The sequence below is a fragment of the Synchiropus splendidus genome, chromosome 14 (assembly GCF_027744825.2).
Source record: "Synchiropus splendidus isolate RoL2022-P1 chromosome 14, RoL_Sspl_1.0, whole genome shotgun sequence".
Lineage (NCBI taxonomy): Eukaryota > Metazoa > Chordata > Actinopteri > Syngnathiformes > Callionymidae > Synchiropus > Synchiropus splendidus.
The window spans coordinates 5,550,481-5,573,247 of NC_071347.1; the positions used below are offsets into that span (position 1 = coordinate 5,550,481).

The window sequence follows — 22,767 nt, forward strand, 5'->3', positions numbered from 1 at the left end:
GTGAGTGAGTGAGCGAGGTCAGCCCCTGGCCAGTTCATGAAAAACACAGCAGGGAAAAAAAACAGTACTCTTCACACCCTTGTCAAGAAAATTAGCTCTGACCACAGGGATCTGCCCTGACTCCCACATCAGTGCAGTTAATAACTAAGTACGGCAACAAACCAATTCAACACAAAAGGGATCAACCTAAGCTCAGTGACAGCACCATGTAGCGTCGACCAAAATGTGTCAGGTCAGAAACTGACCTTTGTGTTTGTTTCGCGTCTCGGGACCAAAAGTTCAGTGTGACTTTTCTCAGCAGCACTGTACCAACAGTGACCTTGTGCGAGCATCACTGTTTCTTACAAAATAAAGATCACGTAACGTTTAGTTTGGATTGGATTCAAGACCTTGGAAAACTCTCACACAAGAGGAACCTGACCAAGCCATTACGGAGTCACGAAAAATAACGCTGCTGAACAAAACATGCTAACCTTAACAGGAAAACAATACCAGTTGCACATACATGTTAGTGAGCACAGATACCAATCCATTGACCACAAACTGACATCAGGTACATTCAGACTAGAGTAGCTATAGTTCACATTAAGCTGCTTATAAACTGACCTGTCTTCAAAGTGTTAAAGCACGTGTGCAGTAGAAGAAGTTGACAAAACAGTGCCCGTTTTCAGGCTTGAGCATGAGTTTTGGTACCGATGGGGTCCGTAAATATACGCAGCGCTGTCTGTACTTTACTAGGTGTAAAAATGTACTGTGTGTATTTTAAGTATTTGCTTTTCTGTAACATATAATGCCAACAGAACATCCAGTCCAGCTTAAGATTGGCACCAACCATGTTGCTGAAGCTAACAATTCACCCGAGTGATTTTTGTACCTTTCCACCCGACTGAACTGGACATACCACTCTACCACTGTGCTAGGAAACAGTATTCTGAAGACTCTCAGGTGGCTTTTAAAAGATTGACAAATTTACATGTAGCCGCTTCAAATGAAACCATGATGAGCTTCTTTAAAGGTTTAAATTCTGGACACATTAAAGAAGTAAAAATGTTTTGAAATACATCATGACTCGTAGAAATAGAATCGAAAAACGGAATAACAGACTGCAGTGGCGGCTCAACAACATGGTGCGGAGCTTGGAGCACTGTCCACGCACAGAATTTGGGGGTCAGAGGAACACAACATGGTCATTCATGTATGAAAGCACAGGAGAGAAGGTAACTGCAGTGACAGGGAAAAACAAGGCCTGTAAGGGCAAAGTAAGACCAAAACTTTCAATGGATTTTAAAGTTGATCATAAATTAAGAAGCTAGGGAACTTTGATGTCCACATGACTAAGTGGGCCAAGAATTGGGCCTTGTGGCACACCAAGAGACATTTCGCTATGAGGAGACGCTGCGTTGGCAGTGAAGAATTTCAAACGTTTCAAAGCAACATTGAGGTAGGAGGGACATCTATCGACATGCTGAACAGAAGAGAGTAAAACCACAGAATAGAAACCTTGCAGACTTTATTATTATCAACAAACTGTTCAATTTGCATCTGTACAGAACCACAAAAAAGAGAGATCAAAAAGAGAAAACAAAAATGCTCAGAACTCAAACATTGCTTAGAAAATTAAAATTGTCGTCAACAATTGTGTAACATTGCTCAGTTAGGGGAGCCAACATCATTTACTCCGGCAAACACACACATGCTCGCACACATGTAGGGGCCCTTGATCGAGCGCAGGGGCTTCTGGGAGTTTGGAGGGATCCCACAAAGGGACTGCAAGTTTAGGCACATTTGAAACGAAAATGAAAATTCAAACAGTTAAAAGCAGATGACAGCGAAGGCAGCTAGACCAACCAGGTGTGGTCTGAGTAACAAGTGGGAGGGCGGGGCTAAGAAACAAGCCGTATGCTGTTCCACATTTGTCAATAGTAGTGTTGCTTTCACACATGTATTTGCTCTTTGCACTCTGAAAACGCAAGCTAGAGGCACAACCAGATCAGGAATCGACTCAAGAATTGATCTTTGCCATGAGTGAAGAATTCCACCCCGTTCTCTATCTTGGTAACATTTAAAACCTCACTGAATTATGTTTTTTTTTTTTTTAGGTACATAACACAAGTAAAGCAACGGGTGGCAACTTTGATGCCCAAAGTGCCCAAGTCCAAAGCGTGCAGCTATCTTTCTTTTTCTAAACTCTACTGATGAACATGTTTTGCCTGTTTTTATGTGCAACCTGATTTTTTATTTTTATTCTTTATTTTCCAATGGCTTGCAAATTAAGCAGGTAAATGTCTTTTCGTCAAATGATTTATTTGCGTACACAAATGCTAAAGCATATTAAAAAAACATCTTACCAATTAGTTTCCGTTATAATCCTATTCTGAAGCAGAATCGCGTATTTTTCTCCATGAAGGATGTAAAATATTTCCCTAAAATGAAACAATCAACTTTAAAAGGCAATTTTCCTTCAAAGTAACAGCAAAACTGAGAGTGGCAAGTTGGATATTGTCATCCTCTTTTTTGTTTGGCTCGAGTGCTTCACGTTCTTTTGAATTGTGGATTCAAGTTCTTCATTTGATTGATAACAAAAGGGCCACCACAGTATGACAAATACATTCTTTGTAGTACGCATGATCTCTTCAGCGATTTTTACTCGGAGGAACGCACAACCTTCCTCATGACCGATTGAAAATGAAAGGTGTGGTCCTCCAAACAGGATGGATGATCACGCTAATCTTCCAGACCACCAAAAGCCCCTTAAAAAAAAAAAAAGCAGGTCACCAAAAATGTGACACCACCACCACCAGCAGCCCGAGAGGCTTTCAAGGGCTGTAAGAAAATTCCAGTCTCCACCCCCCACACTGATGGAGCGATGCTTGCTAGCTGGCTAAAAAAGGCATCCAAAGAACATTCAACAAAAAAGGGAAAAAAGAATCAAACAATAAATAAGGCTATGACAAAATATTATATATACTTATAGATATAAAAAAAGAAACATGTGCAATGATTCCAGTATCTTTACACAAAATCTTCACATCTCATATCTAGATTTTTTTGTCCGTTTTTTTTTTTTCCTGCGCTGCTCCTCCACCAGTCAAGAGCTGGACCATACACAATACAAACTCGATGTATTTGTTAAACACACCGGTCCGAGTTTAAGTTCCCACTCATCACCTGTGGGGAATCATGTGGCAGGAAGTGATGTCCAACAGCTGCTGGCTGGGTGGGTGGGGGTGGATAGGAAAACTGCATTTGGAGGAGAGTCGTGAGAGATTTCGACCCTGGTTTAAGGGGGGAGAGCGGCATGTAGCTGGCTGGAGTGTGACGCTCTTCATTTGTGGCTCGGAGGCGGAGGGCTGGTTGGCACCACCCACTAGGCAGTCCAATGGCGACAAGTAAGCAACAAAAAAAAAAAAAAAAAAAAAAAAAAAATGGGGGATCAGCAACAACAAACAAGAAGTTGTACAAAGACGCACGGACGCACCGCTCAGTCAGACGCGCGCATGACACACACATCACCAAAATACTGGAGTCAATTTGAATTCCACTTTCTACACATTTACATTTCAGAGTCTCCTCCTGTGAGCTGGACTTCCAACACAGCCGTCACCACGAGCTGTGGGGTGGGGAGGAAGAGTCGGTGGAAGCCCAGGATGAAAAGACAACAGGAGTGGGCGGGTTCAGACAAAACTGGGCGGAGTGACGACGCAGGTGTGGGCCAATGAGAAGTGTGCAGACTGACATGGAGTGGACGTCTGACGATGAGGCAGACTGTTGTGGGTGACTCCAACATGGCCGCCAGCAGCGCAGCCGCAAGAGTTTACAAATGAGGAGTCGGAGTCAAACCGCCGCTGCGAATGGAGGGAGGGAGTCTCTGTTCAGTGGTGGTCATCTCTCCCGTGGGCACTTCCGGACCCTCGGCATGTGCGGGGTCTACCTGTCCTTCAGCTCCTGAGTGACGCGTTTGGTGATGCGGCCGCAAAGAAGCCCCATGAGGAAGAGCAGCGTCACACCCGCGCCGATCACCGTCAGGATGTAATTCTTAGATGGTGACGTCATCACCTGCGCAGCAAGGTCTGAGAAGCCCTCAGCAGGAGCCACCTGTCGGGAAGTGAAGCAAGTTAATACGCCAGAAGTCTCGGCCCCAACCCCAGTGGAGTTCGGCAAGTGAAATCGGACGTACCTTCGCTGCAAAGTTCCACATTTCGATGCGATCCTGAAGTCTCTTTTTACACTCGGGCTGAAGGCGCACACGTTTGTCTTCCAGTGTGTCCCTCAGACACGACATCTCTGAGGACGACATGCTCGTAAGTACCAATACAGAAAGAAAGTAACTTCAAACAGAATCACAATATCCATATCCAATCTCATGGAAGTCATTCCAAACATTAAAGGGATTTCACTCTCATGTTATGCAACACTTGAAGTTAATTATTTGTTAAATTTTCACTTACTCTTTTTGTCTTGCCAAAATGTGACATTTGTTTGTTCATTAAATTATCAATAATTCTACAGTGAAGCAAATTTATTATGTGATATTTAACCAATTGTGGGAGGGTTTTAGCTTCATATGAACCAGTTGTAAAATCAATGGAAAATGTAAAGTCAAGTTATAAGTAGGGATGCTCCGATCGATCGGCCGATATCAGCGTGATCGTTGAATGCCGCTCACTGCCTGTCATTGCCGATCACAACAACTGATCATGTGTGACAGCCGGTGCTCAGATGAAGCCCCGCGGGTTGTGATGCATCCACTCCTCCAAACTCGCTGCTCACTGAGCAGCAGCATGTCTGCTGTGAAGCTTCTTTCAATCTGTCATGTAAAGTTTGCATTCTGCAGCACATGCACGGGACAATGCTGTGAGTTCTGAGAGTTGCTGTTAGCGCAGCTGACGCTTTGCAACACCCGCTGGTCCGAGGGTGACATTCAGAACGATAAGAAATAAGTATTAATTTCACCGAGCTAGACGAGCAGCCTTCCTCAGGTGTCGTTTAAGACAGAAAGCGTCGCCGTTCTGGAGTCAGGTGCAGCGTTCGTCAGCCACTTGAATCTGAAACTTTTGAAAACGTCCGGAGTGGAAACTCATAAATGCAGTGCTCTCTGTCTTAGTCCCACTACAAGTGGCCAGTATGTAAATATTTCACGGACATTGCAAGTTGCTGCATTCTGCAAGGTTTTTCTATTTTTTGCCTCCTTGAAGAGGTATATTAAAACATCCATGTGACCAGTATGATCAGCAGCCAAAATCCTGATCGGAGCATCCCTAGTTATAAGCAGTTGTTCCTACAAGATTGATAAGCGACAAGACTTTTGTCAGGGAGAGTACGTGGTCGTGTTTCTGGGTGCAAACTCACGCCGTCCTTTGCCAGGAGGGATGGCAGCACAGTGATGTTTGATGTCCAGAGCGCAGGCAGTATGAAGGACAGGGTCCACAAAGATGTCGGCTTTACTCTCCTTCAACACGTTCAACACCTCCTGCAGAGCGGCGCGACACAAACACGGACAGAAATTCAAAGGAGCTCTGTATGGAGAAGCATGGCTTGGACGTAAAGCACAGGGAAAACATTGTTACCTTCTTACAATCTTCTTGTCTGATCTTGAGCAGATTGACTTTCAGACACTCTTCCACCTGGCCGGTCTGCTCTTGAGCAGCTGCCTCCTCCGCACACAGGCGAGAGATCTAGGCAAACAGGAGCGTTATCTTTCACTTGTGAAGCCTTGTTTATCACCTGCCTCAAAGAATTTCCTCTCGTGCTGAGCTGATATCATTATGATGGCTTCTCATTAAACAGCACTGTGTTGCTGACCCTCACCTCATTAAGCGAACAGAAAATATTTGAAACGGCAGGTATTTAGCAGGTGCAAAGTGGCAACAGGATATGATGTTGCATTGCCATGTGTGCACCACAGGAATAACAAAAAAGACCCCACACCTCCTGTGTGCAGTGCAGCTGAAGCTGAGGATCCAGTCTGTAGTCCAGCGCAGACTCTTGCAAGATGATACGGATCTGACCCTCGCAGTCTGAAGACAAACGCTGCACACACACAAACACACACACACAAAAAGATTAAGTGGAAAATAAACTGCAGGTAAAACAACAAATCATTACATATTACATATAAACCTGCAGAAGAGAAAAAGACAAACTAAAACCTACCACCCTTAATTTGTACGAAGCAAATGTATTTTTGACATCTGTGGAAGAACATCACCAAGTGAAAAAAGTACTCGTACTACAGCCTACCAGACCAGTGTTTTTCACTTGTGTGGTGAGAGCACAGCAACATTCACACCCCGTGAAACTGTATGCAGACATAACGGTTTGCATCAACTGAGTGGACGCAGCTTGGCGATCATCGACTAGCATCACCAAGCGATGTTGCAGTAGGCTGATTTCACATTTGAACAATCTTTAATATTATAAAAAGATCTTAAAGAGAAGAAATAACTCCTTTCACGATATCCACTTAACCCTTTGGGCACCAGAGTTTTTTTTTTTTCAATTAAATATTCCACTTTAATATCACTATTTTCAAAAGTGTGCAGCTTGAAAATGGTTTGAGATGAAGACGTAGGGTGAATGAGAAATGATCTGGAGTTGGGAAGTCAACACACTCATCTGACTTGTGTCTATTATAATGTCACTAGAAGTACATAGGTTTGCAGACGTGCTCACTGGAAATACTCTTCATCATCTCACCACTGCTGCTATTTGAACTGTCTGTCGTGCACTGGAATGGATGCAGAACACAGAAAAATTGCTCTTGATTTCAACTTGAAAATGATCACAACAGACAGAGCTACAAGTCACAGAAAGTTGAATTGAGCTGAAAACTAAAATGCCATATTTTAGAACCTCCTCGATCAATCAATGGAGCATTTATAGAAATTGCCAATGCACAAAAGAGCAGTAGGGAACTCATAACACAATCACATGGCTAAAAGAATGATTCTGCAATTTGTGGGGAACGTTTACACAACTACAAGGCAATTCGAACATCAATCGAGCAGGTCCACCGTTTGTTATCAAATCACAGCTGTTGAAATGTGTTTTTCTACTCTGTAGTGGTCATCACACTTCAAAAGAGACCCGAGGAAGTGAATGCAGTGAACCAATGATACGGAGGAGACATGCTGAGTAGGTGCCGGTCAGTTAGGGTTCTCGTGCTGAGCGCAGTCAACTGTAGAAACCACAATGAACATGTGAGGTAAATAACACATGATACATCCCACGAGGAAACCTCCTCCTGTGATCCAGCCACAGTGCCCACAGGCCCATTAACAGGGCGCTCAACTGTGGAACTGGATCGGAGAGGCAACCTGACAGCTCTGAGGCAGAGTTGCAGCAAAAACAAAAAAAAAAATTGCTTTTCAATTCAATTAGAATTCCCAAAACTAAAGCACCAATTCTTTCAGCACATGTAACACACCTGATCTGCAAATTTAAGTTTCAGGCAGGCGATGACTTGTCCCTCAAGCTCATTGTCAGGTGTGGCCTTGCTCAGAATGGGTTGACAAAACTTTGGGATGTCAGCTTTACAGGCCTTCCTCAGGACCGGGTTCAACCTGTAGTCTGAACAGGAAGGTACAAGGAAAGATCTTACAAGGAGCGCGCAAGAGAATTATTAGCACATGACGTGAGACCTTACCTGTATTCTGAGTCATCTGTCTCTTTGTGATCATCATTTTGCATTTAGGGTCCATCATTTCGCTGTTCTTGTTCTGTTTCAGACATTGAAGGACACTCTTCCCCTCTGTCTCTGTGCAGAACCGCTGGAAGACAGAAAGATGTTAACAGATGGATTCAAATTATAATAATAACAACAACAATACCAATAATCATTATCATCAACCTACCCTGATCATGTGCTTGCAAACTTTCATCAGCTGGTAGTCCAGTTCAGGATCAACCATCTCCACCTCCTGCAGCTTGAAGATCCTCTGATGGCATCGCTGGTTCAGGTAACGCTTGTTCCCTTTCAAACACTCGATTACCTTTGAGACAGGTTAGACTGCATCATCATACTGTACAGGTGTTAGGTGTGTTAAATTTACAAAATCTGATGTGTCAGTTTCATACAAAAAGTAAGAAAGTTTCAAATTAATTTACTATCAGAATAAGTATAAACAACTGAAAACAACTGAGAAAGAAGCTATGGCAGTGCCACAAAGTACACTGACCAGACAGCACCACTGTCATCCCGACTGTTCCACACTTTCACACAAACCCTTTACAACACCATATCTTTAACCACCCAAGCTCCCTCTTCCTATGGAAGTGTTTAAAGCTCTCTGTAATTGTACTCATACCCAACATTACACCATATTGTTCAGCAGTTTAGTAATCGTGAAGAAGAGGGGATGACCAATGAACGTTGCTCGCCTGGAGCATCTTGTTCGTGTATTTTCCTGCACTGCTATCCCAACGTCTTTCTTCAGTCATTTCATTTGTTAATTTGTATTTTGCACTTGCTTTTATATGTACCTGTATTTGTTCTTAGGGTTGTGCATAGTGTATCAAGCGCTTTGTAGTCTATAAGTCTATAAGCATCCTCAAGGATGCCTGTGAATAAAGAGATATAAGCCTAACAAGATCCCATAAAGTAAAGCTTTATAGACAAGAAAAATGGTCTCAACTTGGTTTAAGTGTGTGCGTGCACGTTTGCATCAGATCTGTGTGTCTACTGACCTGGGCATTACCAAAGGGGACATTCTGACAAAACTTGTTTATATCTTGCTTGCAGGAGTCGTACAGCTCTGGTTCCAGACGGATGTCCTCGGACTGTGGACCAGGTAAAAAGAGTGGAATTTAGAGATTGATCAAAGGGAATAAAAGCTGCAGTTCATATCAGTTTATAGCTCGTCTTCAATCCTCGTGAACAAGTGCACGCACCATCTCCACCTCCTCAACTCGCAGTTGTTTACGACATTTGACGGACACTCTGTGCTCCTTGACGTCCTGCAGTGTGTCGTTCCTCACTGTGGTGCTGAGGCAAATCACTACATCCACTCTGAAACGGAAACAGAATCCCAGTCAGGTGATGAAAATTACCTCAGCTTATACAGCGGATTGTTTTTCAATTCAATATCTGAGGAATTGTCAGGACAAAATTGTGGCAATAAAATGGCTAATCAGTCATTCCTAGTTCCCCCTGATAGCAGCCTCGATCCCTGTCCAAATACATAACTCCAATAGCCCAAAACCTTGGTGTCCTATTTGACTCGCGTTCCTTTGGCATTTAAAAAAAACAGTCCAGTTTGGTTTTCTCCAGTTGAAAAATATCTCCAAAACCAAACCCATCCTGTCACAGGCTCACTTAGAACAACGAATTAATGTGTTCATATTCTCCCACCTGGACTGTCCTGTAACTCTCTCCTCAATGGCATCAACAAGAAATCTCTCTATCAGCTCCAGCTGCTTCAGAACTCAGCAGCAGGGCTTCTAACTGTCTCTGACAGATGGAAGCACATCACTCCAGTGTTAGCTACTCTGGACAGTCTCCCTGTCCAGTTTAGAATTAATTTTAAGATTTTACTGATAACTTTGCCCCCAACTACAACGTAGAAGTGCCGACCCCCTAGGAGCCAGCCAGGACCCTCGCATCCTCAGGTTAAGTCTGCACTTAAATCTAAAAACTCACATTAGTAGGCTTGCATTTATGTAACATCCATTTCCTTAGTTCTCACTCACTGAAGGCTTAGCCAGGCACCTTCATGGTCGAGCAAGTGAAAAGTGCAGTAAAAATATGGCTTTATTATAATTCCTCTATATGTAGTTTAATTGCACTGGCTTCTAATGTAGCAGACCCCCATCCCAAAAGAATAGTCTCTTCTTACTTCTTCTTAATATTTGGACAGAGTTTAAGAACATCTTCTTTGCAAGCAGTCTTGAACTTGTAGGAGAAGCGGAAATCTTTGATCTGGATCTGAAAACCCAAAGAAAGGTAATTACATTAGGAGTCCAGCACAAGTCATACTTAAGGTGACAATAGAAACATATTTTCATTCTAAGTAGCTTTCCGTTTTGCTCTCACCAGTTGGAAGTGGGTCACTCCCACCATGCACTTCTCATTCATCTCCCTCTGATGTTTGTTCTGAACCAAACACTCCATCAGATCCCCTGTGTCAATCTGATTGTCAGCCACCTCCTGATGCACAGCGGAATAAAAAAACACATCATTGAGTAGAACAAAAATGCAAGACACTACACTTGTGAAAGTGGGAAAACATTTAATATTCTTACCTATGACACATTGCCAGTTATTATTATTAATTGATTGAACAATGTGAACAATAAAAGCAAAGAGATGTATATATGCTATATTGTGTGTTGAAGTGGATAGTATTTGACAGAGTGAAGTAAATACAATGAGACTTACATGGCAGTAGCCCTGAATGACCGGTTCACATGCTCGCATCAACAAGGCCTCAATCTGGATGTCCTGAAGACAAAGTCGAAGCAAGTCAAGTAAAACTATGATTTTCATTGATTACAAAATGCGCACCACATCGGTTTAAGCACAGTATCATGTTTCTTCAAACTAATATATCACAGACGACAAGCTAATTCTGCAAATACATGTAGCATTCTCCATCAGCATTCCATTACCTCAGACTCTAGCTCAGTCAGGTTTCCCACCACTTCCCTGCAGTCGGGGACCAGGTCCTCCAGGTGGTCCTGCAAACACTCGAGCTCTTGGCCAGTCTCTGTTTTTTCGCTACACCACTTCCCCAAGTCAGTCATGCAGCGTCGTTGAAGCTCGGGGTCCAGCTTTACATCAAGCGCCCTCTGGTGGAGAATGCGCTGCACCTCCACTTTGCACTCCCTTGAAAGCTGCAGGTGACCGACCACACGTACCAATTCAGCATTGATCCACGAACAAGATGACAGGATGCAGAAAGTGCTTTGAGTGACAAACTTACACGACGCCCCTGTTCCACAGAGCGGTAGGCATGGCGGTACAAACAAGAGAAAATGGCGCCAGGTGGCATCATCTCACTAGTCTCGTTCCAGCCGCGTGTATGACAAAGCCGAGAAGCATCACCCTGACATTTCCGGTAGAGGACCGGGTCCAATCTGAGAGAAAACAAAGGCGACGAATCAGGAGGATGAGCAGTCACAATGGATGAGACTGCACATTATTGTGTCCAGTCTGGTGTATTCAGCAAGATATTTGCTCAAGTCAGACAATAATTCTGATGCTCAACATTGATTCCTGCACTCTCCACATGATAAAGTAAAGCACCAAAATATATATCAACAATAACATCAATTACAGATGCAATTATTATGTTTTTTTTTTAGTTCCAGGGTATAGTTGAGAATGTAACCTAAATGACGTATTATGTAACCTAAATAACATACAACAGGGCGAGGCATTAACTGTTTATCACACTGAATATTGTATGCATACGCGGATGTATTTATGTATTCATATAATATCATATAGTTTATCAACAAGGACGTGACAGGCATGTATGAAACTTACTTCCAGTCGCGAGCAATAAAATATTGTAACTCCAGCAGTCTGTGCTCACAATCCTCCACCATCTTATCAGTGTACAAATGTTCCATCAGGCATGACAGGATCCTGCAGGATCAGATGGGGAAAATGCATTAAGACTAAAAATAGCTTGTCGATAAACAAATTCATTTTGCGTTTACGCGTGTTGCTAATCTTCAGTGGAAAGTAAAGTGAACTAAAATTTCGTATCAGAAACTTGTCACCTCATCACCACATTTTAAATCCTTATTATCATTATTAACCTTATTATTGCCATAAACAGAATAAGAGCCAATGCAGCATTCTAGATGTTTACTACAATAAGAGTTAACACTGACTTTAGGGATGAGTACTTACATGGGGTCTCCATTTCTTATGTGCTTGCAAGCCGTCTGTATGACTGATTCACAGGCTTCATTTAAGGCCCGATCGATACGGTAGTCAGCTCCAGGGTCAGCTTCTTGGATCAGAGTCTGGAGCTGAAGAGGAAAACAACAAATGTTTTGAAAAATGGCTTTGACTAACAAACAGTCCGACAATCTCAACTTACTGCTCGCTGACAGTTCCCATCAATGGCACTCATGTCGCCTCGGCCCACCCTCATTAGACAATGCAAAGTCCGTCCTTTACGATGCAGACCAGAGCAGTGACCCTCGATCTCATTGCGACAATGTAAGACGATCTCCGGACTCAGAGAGAAATCCTCCATGAGCATCCGCCGGTAGTCCATCATCTCCCCCTGACACTCGCCGCTAATCACGCGACCTGATGGAAACAAAAACATGAACAATATGACCTAATGTTGTCCAGGTTCAGAACCATAAGTTTGTCAGCTATTTTCTACCTCTGTGGACAGCAGACTCCAGGCAAAGCAGCAAGTAGGAGAGGCGGGCCTCTCTGGCTCTGGGCATGCTGGAGTCGACGCTGCAGCGGTACTTCCTGAGGTCTGACTTGCATGCTCGAGCCAACGAGTAGCTCACCTTGTAGTCCTGAGCGATCAACTTCTGTCGGGTAGTCAACGCCTCGCGGCACTGAGACCACAAACATAGTTTTGGACTCTAGTCTGGCATGAAATGTATCAACTTTTCCTTCAGAAATGAACTCACCCTTTCAGACATGGCTTCCTCAAACTTGTGATTGAAGAGACATTTGTAGACCCGTCCTTCACCTGCTACTGTCTGGAAAGAAAAAAAAAAGACAGCTCCATTAACAGTATTTAATAATGTTCAAGGCTTCATATTTAATAACAAATCAACACACTTAAGTTTCCATTTAGGCACTCCTTTTCGAGACTGCGATGCATGTGGCAAGTAATCCAGCATTTTCTGAAGCATACCGGCTCTGATTACATGGCCGTTGACATTTGAAGCCTTGCAACTGGCCACATCATGTGACCTGTTCAGGAAGTGGATCGTGCAGTTCTAAATTTAAGAGGCAACGAAACAAAATGGAGTGTCTCCCATGCTCACACTGTAGGAAACGTTTTGTTTATTGTGCTTATGTTCTACGCATTACGGGAATCTGTCTCCAAAAGAAAAGAATCATTGTGTGTTCAAAGGTTGAAGCATTATTTCTATTTATTCTATGTTTCCATCAAGTTCAGTCATGATTTAACAATATTATATTATTCAAAATGTTTTTTAATATTTTTTCTCTAAATTTTATTTTACACTGTTATTTTAAAAGAAACCAGCTGCTGCTATATCTTAGAGGAAAAGCTTAGTTCAGACGCTTGCATTTACAAAAAGAAATTACACGGCACACAATTGTCTTGTGTGAAATATTTTGAAACGCATACCAATTTTATTGATAATGCCTCACTTGGAGCTCATAATTGTGACCACTATGTTCTATCATGAAGTCCAGATAGCTATATCAATTTCATGTGATGAAATGAAGCAACACAGCCTCGGAACTCAGAACTCACATTTTCACAGAAGCGCTCACGGTCATCTCGACAGGCAAAGTAGAGGTGACGGTCCAGGTGAAAGTCATCAGATGAGAGCTCAGCAACCCTCATGATGGCCTTTTTGCAGTCATCCTTGATGACGTGAGCTCCTGGTTGCTCCTCTGCCTCCCGCACCAAACCTTTCTCTAAGCAGGCGATCACTTCACCCTGAGAGTGGAGATCCTGCAATGAGAACAGTATGCTGTTTAAGAGTATCTGACCAGTCTCCGTTGTTTGGTTCACAATGATACACATAAGCATAAAAAAAGAGAAGATGCCTGACCTTTTCTCCAGTATTGATGCTGCCACACATCAGGGTATTGATGTCCTCACGACACTTGTCCACGAAGCCACATATGAATCTGAAGTCGCTGAACACGATGGTGGTCATCTTAGTGATGTACTGTTTACACTGATGCTCTGTGATGTTGCTACGATGATCCACCAGACAGGACACCAGGTAGCCTTTCCCAAGCTCCTCTGCTGCACATTCTTTAATCTAAGAGACAAGGTCATGCTGTAATAACAGACTCCACTGCCAAGCAATGTTTAATCAGTTGAACACGGAATCACTGATACAGTGTTCATCAGAGAGAAACATCCTCATCAAAGACAACACACACACGTTCAGGACCTTACAGAATGAATATCTGCGGTCATGATGGACACTTAATCAACAAGGACTGTGCTTAGTGATTTAGGAGCCAAACCTCAGATATGGTGGTCTTGCAGACATCTACTGCGACAGACTCAAACTTTGGATCAGTAGTTAAGTTCATCTTGTAGCTCCAGAGTAACTGGAAAGACATGAGACATTATGTTTACATCTCAATCACAAGAGCATTCCTGACATCACAGAAGGAGCCAGAGGAGCAAAAACCTTCATTTAATGAATACATATCCTGATAAATGAGACTATCAGACTTGTTTGTAGAAGGCTGATGCGATGTGCTATCTGGCTTACACACACACACACACGCACGCACGCACGCACGCACGCGCACACACGCACACGTTTGTATTACTATCACTGCCATAATGCTTTCCCCAGTCTCTCACCCTTAACTTAACACTACAAAGCACACTTGAACCAGGATCCTGAACCAAACTGAAACCCAATTATAATCACCTTGTTATTTTGAAGTCTGCATCCTCAAATTGAGGATTGGACCTATGGGGACCGGCAAAAGGACCCCACGACGACGAAAGGTCCCCACAAGGATTTAAAGTTTTGTCAAGAATTGGTTCCCACAAGGCAGTATAAACAAGCCCACACACACACGTCTACAGGTCTCTTAACAATAAAAATTGCCTAATTCCACTTGTTGCCCACATTCCGCAAAAATGAAAATGCAAGTAGATCGTAGACTTACATGATTACATTCAGCCGCAATCTCAGAATCCTGAAAAACAAAAAAAAATATTAAGAACAGAGCATTTACATGTCTGCATAGGAAGGCATTTCAGTTGGACAAAAGAGGTTGTTATAGTGCTAATAATATGAATAAGTCAGAGAAGAAAAGACATTTCATTTCCGGAAACATCTATAGCAATAATTATTATTCATGAATATCACAAAATAAAAAGGCCCAAGAAAATCCCAAACTACACTAAAATCAATGTTGTACCTTTTGTACCATCACATGTGTCTCACACAATCTGGTTATAAGGAGAATATACATTATTAGCAAAGATGTAAGTGTTAGGAACTGCTTTTAGTCATAAATGGTTGTTTTTAAACAAATAAATACAACATTAAATAATTTATTACTTAACAATCTTGAAGGATTTCCAAAGATGAAGAAAGATCCAAAAACAGTAGCACTACTCAAAGGTATAGTACACCGGCACTGAAAACCAACAGGCCCACCTGTTGGAGCCACAGCCCTATCAATCATCCTCCATTTTTTTTATTTAAGAGTTGTATTCAAATTTAAGTGACAAACATGGGAATAAAACAAAGTGATTGTTAAAAAAAAAAAGTTTATTCATCTTCACCCAAATATTTGATTGAAATACTGAGTCATCATGACAATTTGAGTTTGGGTGTTGGAGACCTAAGGCCACAAAACCACATCCAGGAAGCTTCATTTAAGATAAGACTCCGCCAAAACAAAAACATTCATTGTCTTCTACAGCTTATTCCCTTATGAGGGTCACCGGGGCTAGAGCCTACGTATACTGTACCAGCTACTTTGGGCGAGAGGCAGGGGACATTGCAGACAGGCTGACACAGTCAGCCGATACAGGAGCACAGAGAGAAAGAACCATTAACACACACCTACAGGGATATTTAGAATATCAATCAACCTGTGAATGTTTATGGACTGTGGGAGGAAACCAGCACCGGAATTAACCCACGCAAGCACGAGGAGGACGTACAAATTCAACACAGAAAAGCACACACGCAGGCGCTCACACGCGCGCACACACACACTATTCCTGGTTCCAAAACCGTCAACTCATCTTATCTTGAGAACCAGAAACGCCAGCTCACACAGATACGCAATGAACATGAGGCATGATGATTCTAATTGATAAATTATTTATCACCAGTACAGTTATAATTTTGTTTTGTTTAAATGGGTGTGGACAGTGGCCCAGCAGGTTCTGGTATAAAGAGACTTTGGTCTGTTGCCCAAAAACAAAGGAAGCTGTTGAGAGTTCCACGAACGGTGTGAGGAAGTGTTTACCTCTCTCAAAAAAACAACAATTTGAAGTCAGAAACACCTGCGTCTGGCGAGATACCAGAGAAATGGTGAATTCTGAACACTGTCAGTGAAGTTGCCATCAAATTTGGACTACAGTTTTCATTTCATGATAAATACCATACACAGCATTAACTGCAATTTCCTGGTTGATTTTTCACTAACTTTTCTACAACGATTTGAAACATTTAGCAAAAAAGACAGAAAGAAAGAAATCAGTTGGAGAAAACTTTTTTCAAGCCACAGTACTAAAAAAGAAAAAAAACACATTGAGAAGCAACACTTACTGGTCCCATTTACATTAATCTTATTATCTATATTAATACACACAAATATAGGTTTACGTTTAAATTAATTATTTGGTAGAGCTACTGTTTCTTTGTGTGGAAACGATTAATTTCCATTACCATCTTCTCCTGTTTGCCTTGCAGGTTCCAAGATTGAAAGACAACTGGGCTAAAAAAGGACCAGATGGACATGCTATATTTGAACTGTCACTCAATAATTCAATTGCAGAAGTTGCCAGAGGACAGATGTTTAAGATGTGAAACTGAAGATTAAATGTGATGTCCAACACATTTTTAAAAGAAACTTAGTGTCCTCCAAAAAGCAATAACTTTAAGGAGGAATGAGAAGAGCAGGTGAAGAGTCCAACAGATTTTACGGTGCGTTGCAAGAGGTTGGAAGACGTAGTGTGCAAAAACTTCTAAAACAACCAGCTACAGATGATATCACTCATGGAAGGAAAATACTTTGTTACACGTACTGAAATCTACAGCGTAAGAACGTGGCTCTTATACAGACATCTGTTATCTACAATAGTCATTCATCTGTCTCACAGATGTGTTTGTCATGAAAATATAAAAAAGACGGGGGTTCTATTTCATCAAAGTGTGAACTCCTGCAGCTGAAGAGGTAGTTCAGTGAGAGCAACAAAAAAAGAGGAAGTTTGGTGTGAACAAGAAAAAACAGATGGCGGGATCTAACCACTAAAGCCAATATTAACCTCTGCATTACATTATAAAAAGGAAAATAAAGCAAAGACATCACAAATGTGAAACGACTTCCTTAACTTTAACACTCTGAAATGAAGCAGTTAATTTTTTATTCTATGATTTAAAATTACTTCCATCACTGTTAATATTGGCTTTTCTTGCTGGGGTTAGAGAAGCTTTAGTTTGTTTTGCTAAAAATGACTATACTTCATAGCTGTTAGTTTGAGTTTCGTTCCCTGCCCATAAATGCAGAATGAGTCATTGTTTATAAACTTCTTGTAAAGAAAGATGATGATCTTCATCCAGCTGTGAAACTAGTTTTCAGTACAAGGAATTCAAGTATTTAGAAGGAGGAAATAATTAGTGTATTCAAATGTACAATTACCTAACTGCATTTGAATGAAAGCAAAGTTTGAATATGGTGCACCAAGTCTAGAATAAACATCAACATCACGGTTTGTAAAGAAACTACAGTATATAAACAAAGAGTACAGACAGCACCCTCCTCCTCTGAACTCCACGTCCACATAACCACAGCAGCACTAGCGAGGGTTGAAACAAAAATGTTCCCAGTCTAAAATCAGCTCGTAGGAGAGAGCCAGTCTGCGGCCCTGACACCAAGGGTGGAGCGGTGAATTCCTACGCACAGCCAGGATTCCCGGTGGAAGATTACAGTCAGGCTCATCAATCTGGTATCAGATGAATAAATGAGTTGAGAAGCGGTTTACTGCACCATCTGATAAGTGATATGACTTTCCCTCATGGCCCTCACCACCGTTATGTGAGCGAGAACCATGATTTTACTTAATGCTATGAACACAACCAATTACTAACACCTAGTCAGTTTCATTTCAGAAGCTGCATAAGCAGAACTTCCCGTTCAGCATTATTTCCTGTTTAAGTGCAACGTACAACAATGACTTTTGTTTCATAGCATAAATAAGCATCGTTTATGCTGTGATGTGAAATTTGTAAACACATCCTAGAGTTATATTGATGGAAAATAAAACTATAAATACAAAAACAAAGAGCAGACAATTGAGGAAAATCAAAATCATCAACATCATTGAAGCTAACCAGGAATTCATTCATGACTAAGAAGTTGAATTAAAAAAGTATCTTTGCTTTTGAAAATTATCCAACACAGACCTCAAACCCAGGCAATACAAATAAGCAACAGTAAGAGTTACATACACAGAAACTGGCATTGTGGCAGCTGACTTCAGCCACTTTGGCACCTAGGGAACCTTTTCCAATCTAAGAATGATTCTTCAGAATAAATCATCCCCGGTGTGCGACAGCAGGAACCAACTGAATTGTTCAAGGGACCGTTTTTTAACTCCTATTCCAAATCAAGGAGAAACCAATCTATGAATCCAGGGTAAAATATAGAAGCTAGCTTGTGGGCACTACATTTCTGTCTCCAATTTGACCTGAGCTACAGGACCTGACCTCTTAAATGCAAGTCCACAGTTTGTAGACTCAGTAGTATGGCATTATTGATGACTCACAAGTTGCCACTGCTGTTGACTTGAGTATCTTGTGATTGTGAGCAACTAGACAAATTGAGGCTGTTCCAACAAAGAACTCTCAGTCTTCCAACATGTAGCTAATCAGCTTAAGGACATGAGCCGGCAGTGGGTCCTCCTACTACCAGCCAAGCCATGACCGCCCTTCAGAAAGTACTAGAGCAGGACCTGAGGCCAGAATTGTAAAGGCCCAGGCGGAATGTGTTTATGACATATGACCAGGTGATATATAAACTGCAATCATAGCTTCACTATGTGCACACTAAAATAACAGACCTTTGTTTTTTATAAAAAAAAACGAGTGTCTGCCAAGCAATGGGCTGGCGACATGTCCAGGGTGTATTCCTGCCTCTCGCCCAATGACTGCTGGGATAGGCTCCAGAAACTCCCTGCAACCCTGAACAGGACTAAACCATGGTTAAATTAATATCTATGTATGTAAGACAACATTGCAAAGAAGTTTTTTGTAAACGTTTTATGGCATGAAAACTCATACCACAACATTTTGGGCTGAAAAACGCAACACTGGCTTAACTTGTTGAACCTGAATCCCTAAATCAGCAGGACATGTTCAGACCCAGAACACAAACAATTAGTATGGACAACACCACTTGTTGCTGACTACGAGAAAGTAGAGCAAAGTCAGCAACCAATTGATGGAATCAAATTACATGATAACATAAAGGTGTGCTGCTTCGTAAAGTTGGTCAGGGAATAAAGCAGGTGTCCAGGATCAGTGGTAGAATGAAGATATACCTTGACCTTACCAGACTTATTGTTAAAATACTTCAACCAAAAAAACAATTAAATTAATTTCTTTTTTTGCCGTTTCTTCCATGATGGGGTCTTAAATTCCTCAACTGAAAGGTGGCCATATACATGACACAACTGAAAAAGCTGTTCTGCAGTAAGGTCAAATATTTAAGAAAACGGTAACAAAAAAATGAAGAAAACATTACATTTTTTCTTGATCAGATTTTAGCCCAAATTAAATTAGAGCAGTTAAATCTTGGCCGTGCACATTATTAAGACTGAACTTAAGCGGCCTTAAACCGCCCGGTGTGTTCAGATGAGAAATAGGTTTTCCCATTCAGCTAGTTCAGAACCTCTAAAATTGGTTCATGGTTGGAACTCACAAAAACTGGATGGAGTTGAGGAAACATAACATCATTGGTGGGCATGTAGTAAGTAGTGAAACAAGCAAGATGTCATAGTTTTGGAAATGAAATTCTATAAAATTCAATGTATGCTTTGTTCACTTTGACGTAAGCCAAGCCTGTTCAGACGACAGTCATGTCTGCAAGAGTAACAGTTTACAGCACCCTCCCACTTTAGTTCTACTTAAACTTGTATGAACGTGCGCTGGTTCGATGGGAAGACACCAACTTTCTGTGAATCTAGAATGGCACAGGTTCCAGAACCAGAACCGTGCCTGGGCGAAAGGGCTCTGAGTTTACTCAGCAGAACTGTTATTTGAGCTTGACGTCCCATAGTCTTTCCTGGTCATAAAAGAAAGTTTTGTGTTTCAGATCTTGTTGACAAGTCTAAACAACAGCAGAGAGGTGATACCAGTGGTGCCCCAAGCTGAGGTGGGGGCCATAAGCAACCTTTCCCCCAGAGATTGAATGGTTTTGCATCTGTCTATACCATTTCTATCTGCCTCAGGAGTAATTACAGACAAGAAGTAGTCAATTACAAGCACAATCGACAGCCAGACCAGCAGTCCATAAAACTGATGGAGCAAATGAAATGTTCTATAACAACAGAAAGATAAATGAATCACCCAGAGGGAGTATATAAAACCATATTACAGTAGAAGGAACATGCACTGTAGTGGTCTGCATAAGGACCAGCAAATTGTGGCTCCTCTAGATCCACGTCGTCATGGTTTCACTGTGAAATTCCAGTCCTCACCAACACTACCTTTTAAAGACGTTCCACCATAAATGTGTATTACCGGTAATAACCAACGACAGCGTCAGGTCAGAGGGTAATGTCAAACCATTCCGGGCAGTTGAGTCAAGACATGAACTATTGGAGAGAATGTTGCTGACAGGTTGCATGTTTCAGTCATGCATAGGTGGTAAAAAGTTAAAACATAAACCGGCTTTTATTTCCAGAAGTCACTCGGATAAGTCTAACAAAACCTTGCCGAATCAACGACATCTATTTGGTTGACACTCATAGTCTGTTCCAAATCAAATGACGATTAAGTCATTTTAACAGTGACCCGAAACAATATTAGATAGTTTTGTCAACTGGGTTCGGCGTGACGTTTTCTCAATAGCATCTGGCTAACAATCCCAGCTAACCTTTTCCCAACAGGCACACCCAGCTACTCACCCCACAAGGAAAACACATTCAGGCGCGTTCTCACCTCCTTTTTGTCTTGCAGACACTCCAGTGCCGATAGGTTGTTGTTCCATGTGTGTTTGGGGCAAAGCCGGTTCAGGTCTTCCTTGCACACCGCCTCCTCAGACAACTTCCAGGTGGCAGAGCGCCTCCGCTGTACCGAGGCCCCGGTGCCCTGATTCCTCTCAACGGCGACTGCGTTCACCCCGGCCGGTACCACAGCCCCCAGTTGGTTCTGCAGGTTTTCCGCATTAGCGCCGGGTTTCACGACAAAGCTGTTGTCCCCTCGAGTCGGCTGTACTAGCAGGTTGATGTTCAGCAGCAGCAGGAGAAGGGGAACACGTATACAGTCCGCCATCTTCACACATCCAGTCATCCCGCTGCTGCGTTCAGGAACTATGGGAAATCAGGAGTAACATTTCTCATGAATAATCGATGAGCGAGCGGGTTCAAGGCTACGTGTCAACCAATCACAGAGGCATCTCTAAATAACGTCTTACGTCGGGAGAAAAACATATAAAATTATTTTCACTTGCATACAACGAGGCCAGGTTTTCACCGAGCAAATATTAGACAACATATGTGGAATTACTTAGGGCGACATTGTCACATGGAATAGTCGTCACTAGGAATTTATATTAAAAGATGAAACCCAAGTGAAAGGAAGATTTGCTTTGTGTACCTTCGACTTCCCACCACTGATTTTGGTGTGAATTTAAATCGACTAACAGATTCGATTTCCAAAGCAAATTTAGATAGGCAGATGGTGTAAAACGCGAACGTCTCTTGGGGCGGTAAGGTGAATGTTTGTTTTCAAGAGTCAAACCGAAGAACAGCAGAATTCGTTATTGTTAAGTCTATATATATATATATATATATATATATATATATATATATATATATATATATATATATATATATATATATATATATATATATATATATATATATATATATATATATATATATATCATCAACAGGAGAAACAAATATTGATTCATCATAACTTTTTACTTTTTTTCTTATTATAATGATTGGCTAATGTATAACCATAGCTAAACATCATCACCAGGTAGGTGAAAGTAAATATACAGTATAGTACTATAGTACTAACGTAGTGTAATAAATCACCACTAAACACTTTACTGTTACTTAGGTTTTGTTTGCATTCAAATCCTCACCATGCAAGGGACCTATATTCCTCCTCTGTGACACTTATAAAGGAATTTCAGGCCGAAACCCAACGTGCACAAGACTTGCAAATCATTCCAATCGATCGAGCCTTTTAATGTTTGAGCAAGAAGCCAGCAATATGTGACTTATTCCCCGTCCGGTCCTCATATTTAATCATGGCTATCAAAAACAAAACCTTAATAATAAAAGTACGTCTGGCTCAAGTCCTCTGATGGTAACACAATGATGTGGCAAAGGAACAACAATATCATCATCAATAAAATAAACAGAGACAATAAAGCAAGACCTATGTCTGGCTGAATTACAATAATAGACTGTTCCTTTATCCAAAGGAGCTTATTGTGCATTAACTGTGAGTGTTCAGACCCAACAAAAAAAAACAAATCCAAACAACCTTAAATGACTCTTAATCAGGGACTGAACGTATTTAACAAGAAGCAGAAGGAAACCCTGAGGGATCTATACTGTCCGTGTTTGTCTTATCAAAAAGATAAATAGGAACACAACTTCTCTGAAGTCTTATGACTGGATGCATTTATAA

General features: G+C 41.6%; 1 protein-coding gene across 1 annotated transcript; it reads right to left on the minus strand.

Moving 5' to 3' along the window:
• Positions 1 to 1,493: 1,493 nt before the first annotated feature.
• Positions 1,494 to 22,383, minus strand: LOC128771054 (Golgi apparatus protein 1-like). The gene is made up of 26 exons (XM_053886167.1): positions 22,214 to 22,383; positions 21,058 to 21,428; positions 14,822 to 14,851; positions 14,159 to 14,245; positions 13,732 to 13,947; positions 13,428 to 13,631; positions 12,607 to 12,678; positions 12,345 to 12,531; positions 12,051 to 12,265; positions 11,858 to 11,979; positions 11,486 to 11,587; positions 10,920 to 11,073; positions 10,606 to 10,830; positions 10,376 to 10,438; positions 10,031 to 10,144; positions 9,834 to 9,922; positions 8,890 to 9,007; positions 8,686 to 8,778; positions 7,854 to 7,991; positions 7,646 to 7,769; positions 7,427 to 7,569; positions 5,929 to 6,030; positions 5,568 to 5,675; positions 5,350 to 5,470; positions 4,178 to 4,284; positions 1,494 to 4,095 (listed from the first exon to the last, which is right to left on the minus strand). The coding sequence occupies exons 2-26, from the start codon at positions 21,406 to 21,408 to the stop codon at positions 3,928 to 3,930; spliced, it is 3,453 nt and encodes a 1,150-aa protein (XP_053742142.1). The 5' UTR covers positions 21,409 to 21,428; positions 22,214 to 22,383; the 3' UTR covers positions 1,494 to 3,927.
• Positions 22,384 to 22,767: the final 384 nt, after the last annotated feature.

Bases quoted from the DNA above. Each gene is read 5' to 3' on its own strand.
- LOC128771054 (XM_053886167.1), bottom strand. From the start codon at position 21,408: ATGACTGGATGTGTGAAGATGGCGGACTGTATACGTGTTCCCCTTCTC. The intron at 13,632-13,731 runs GTCAGGCATCTT...TTCTCATTGCAG, and splicing joins GCATCAATACTGGAGAAAAG to GATCTCCACTCTCAGGGTGA. The intron at 12,532-12,606 runs GTGAGTTCATTT...TTGTGGTCTCAG, and splicing joins AGGAAGCCATGTCTGAAAGG to TGCCGCGAGGCGTTGACTAC.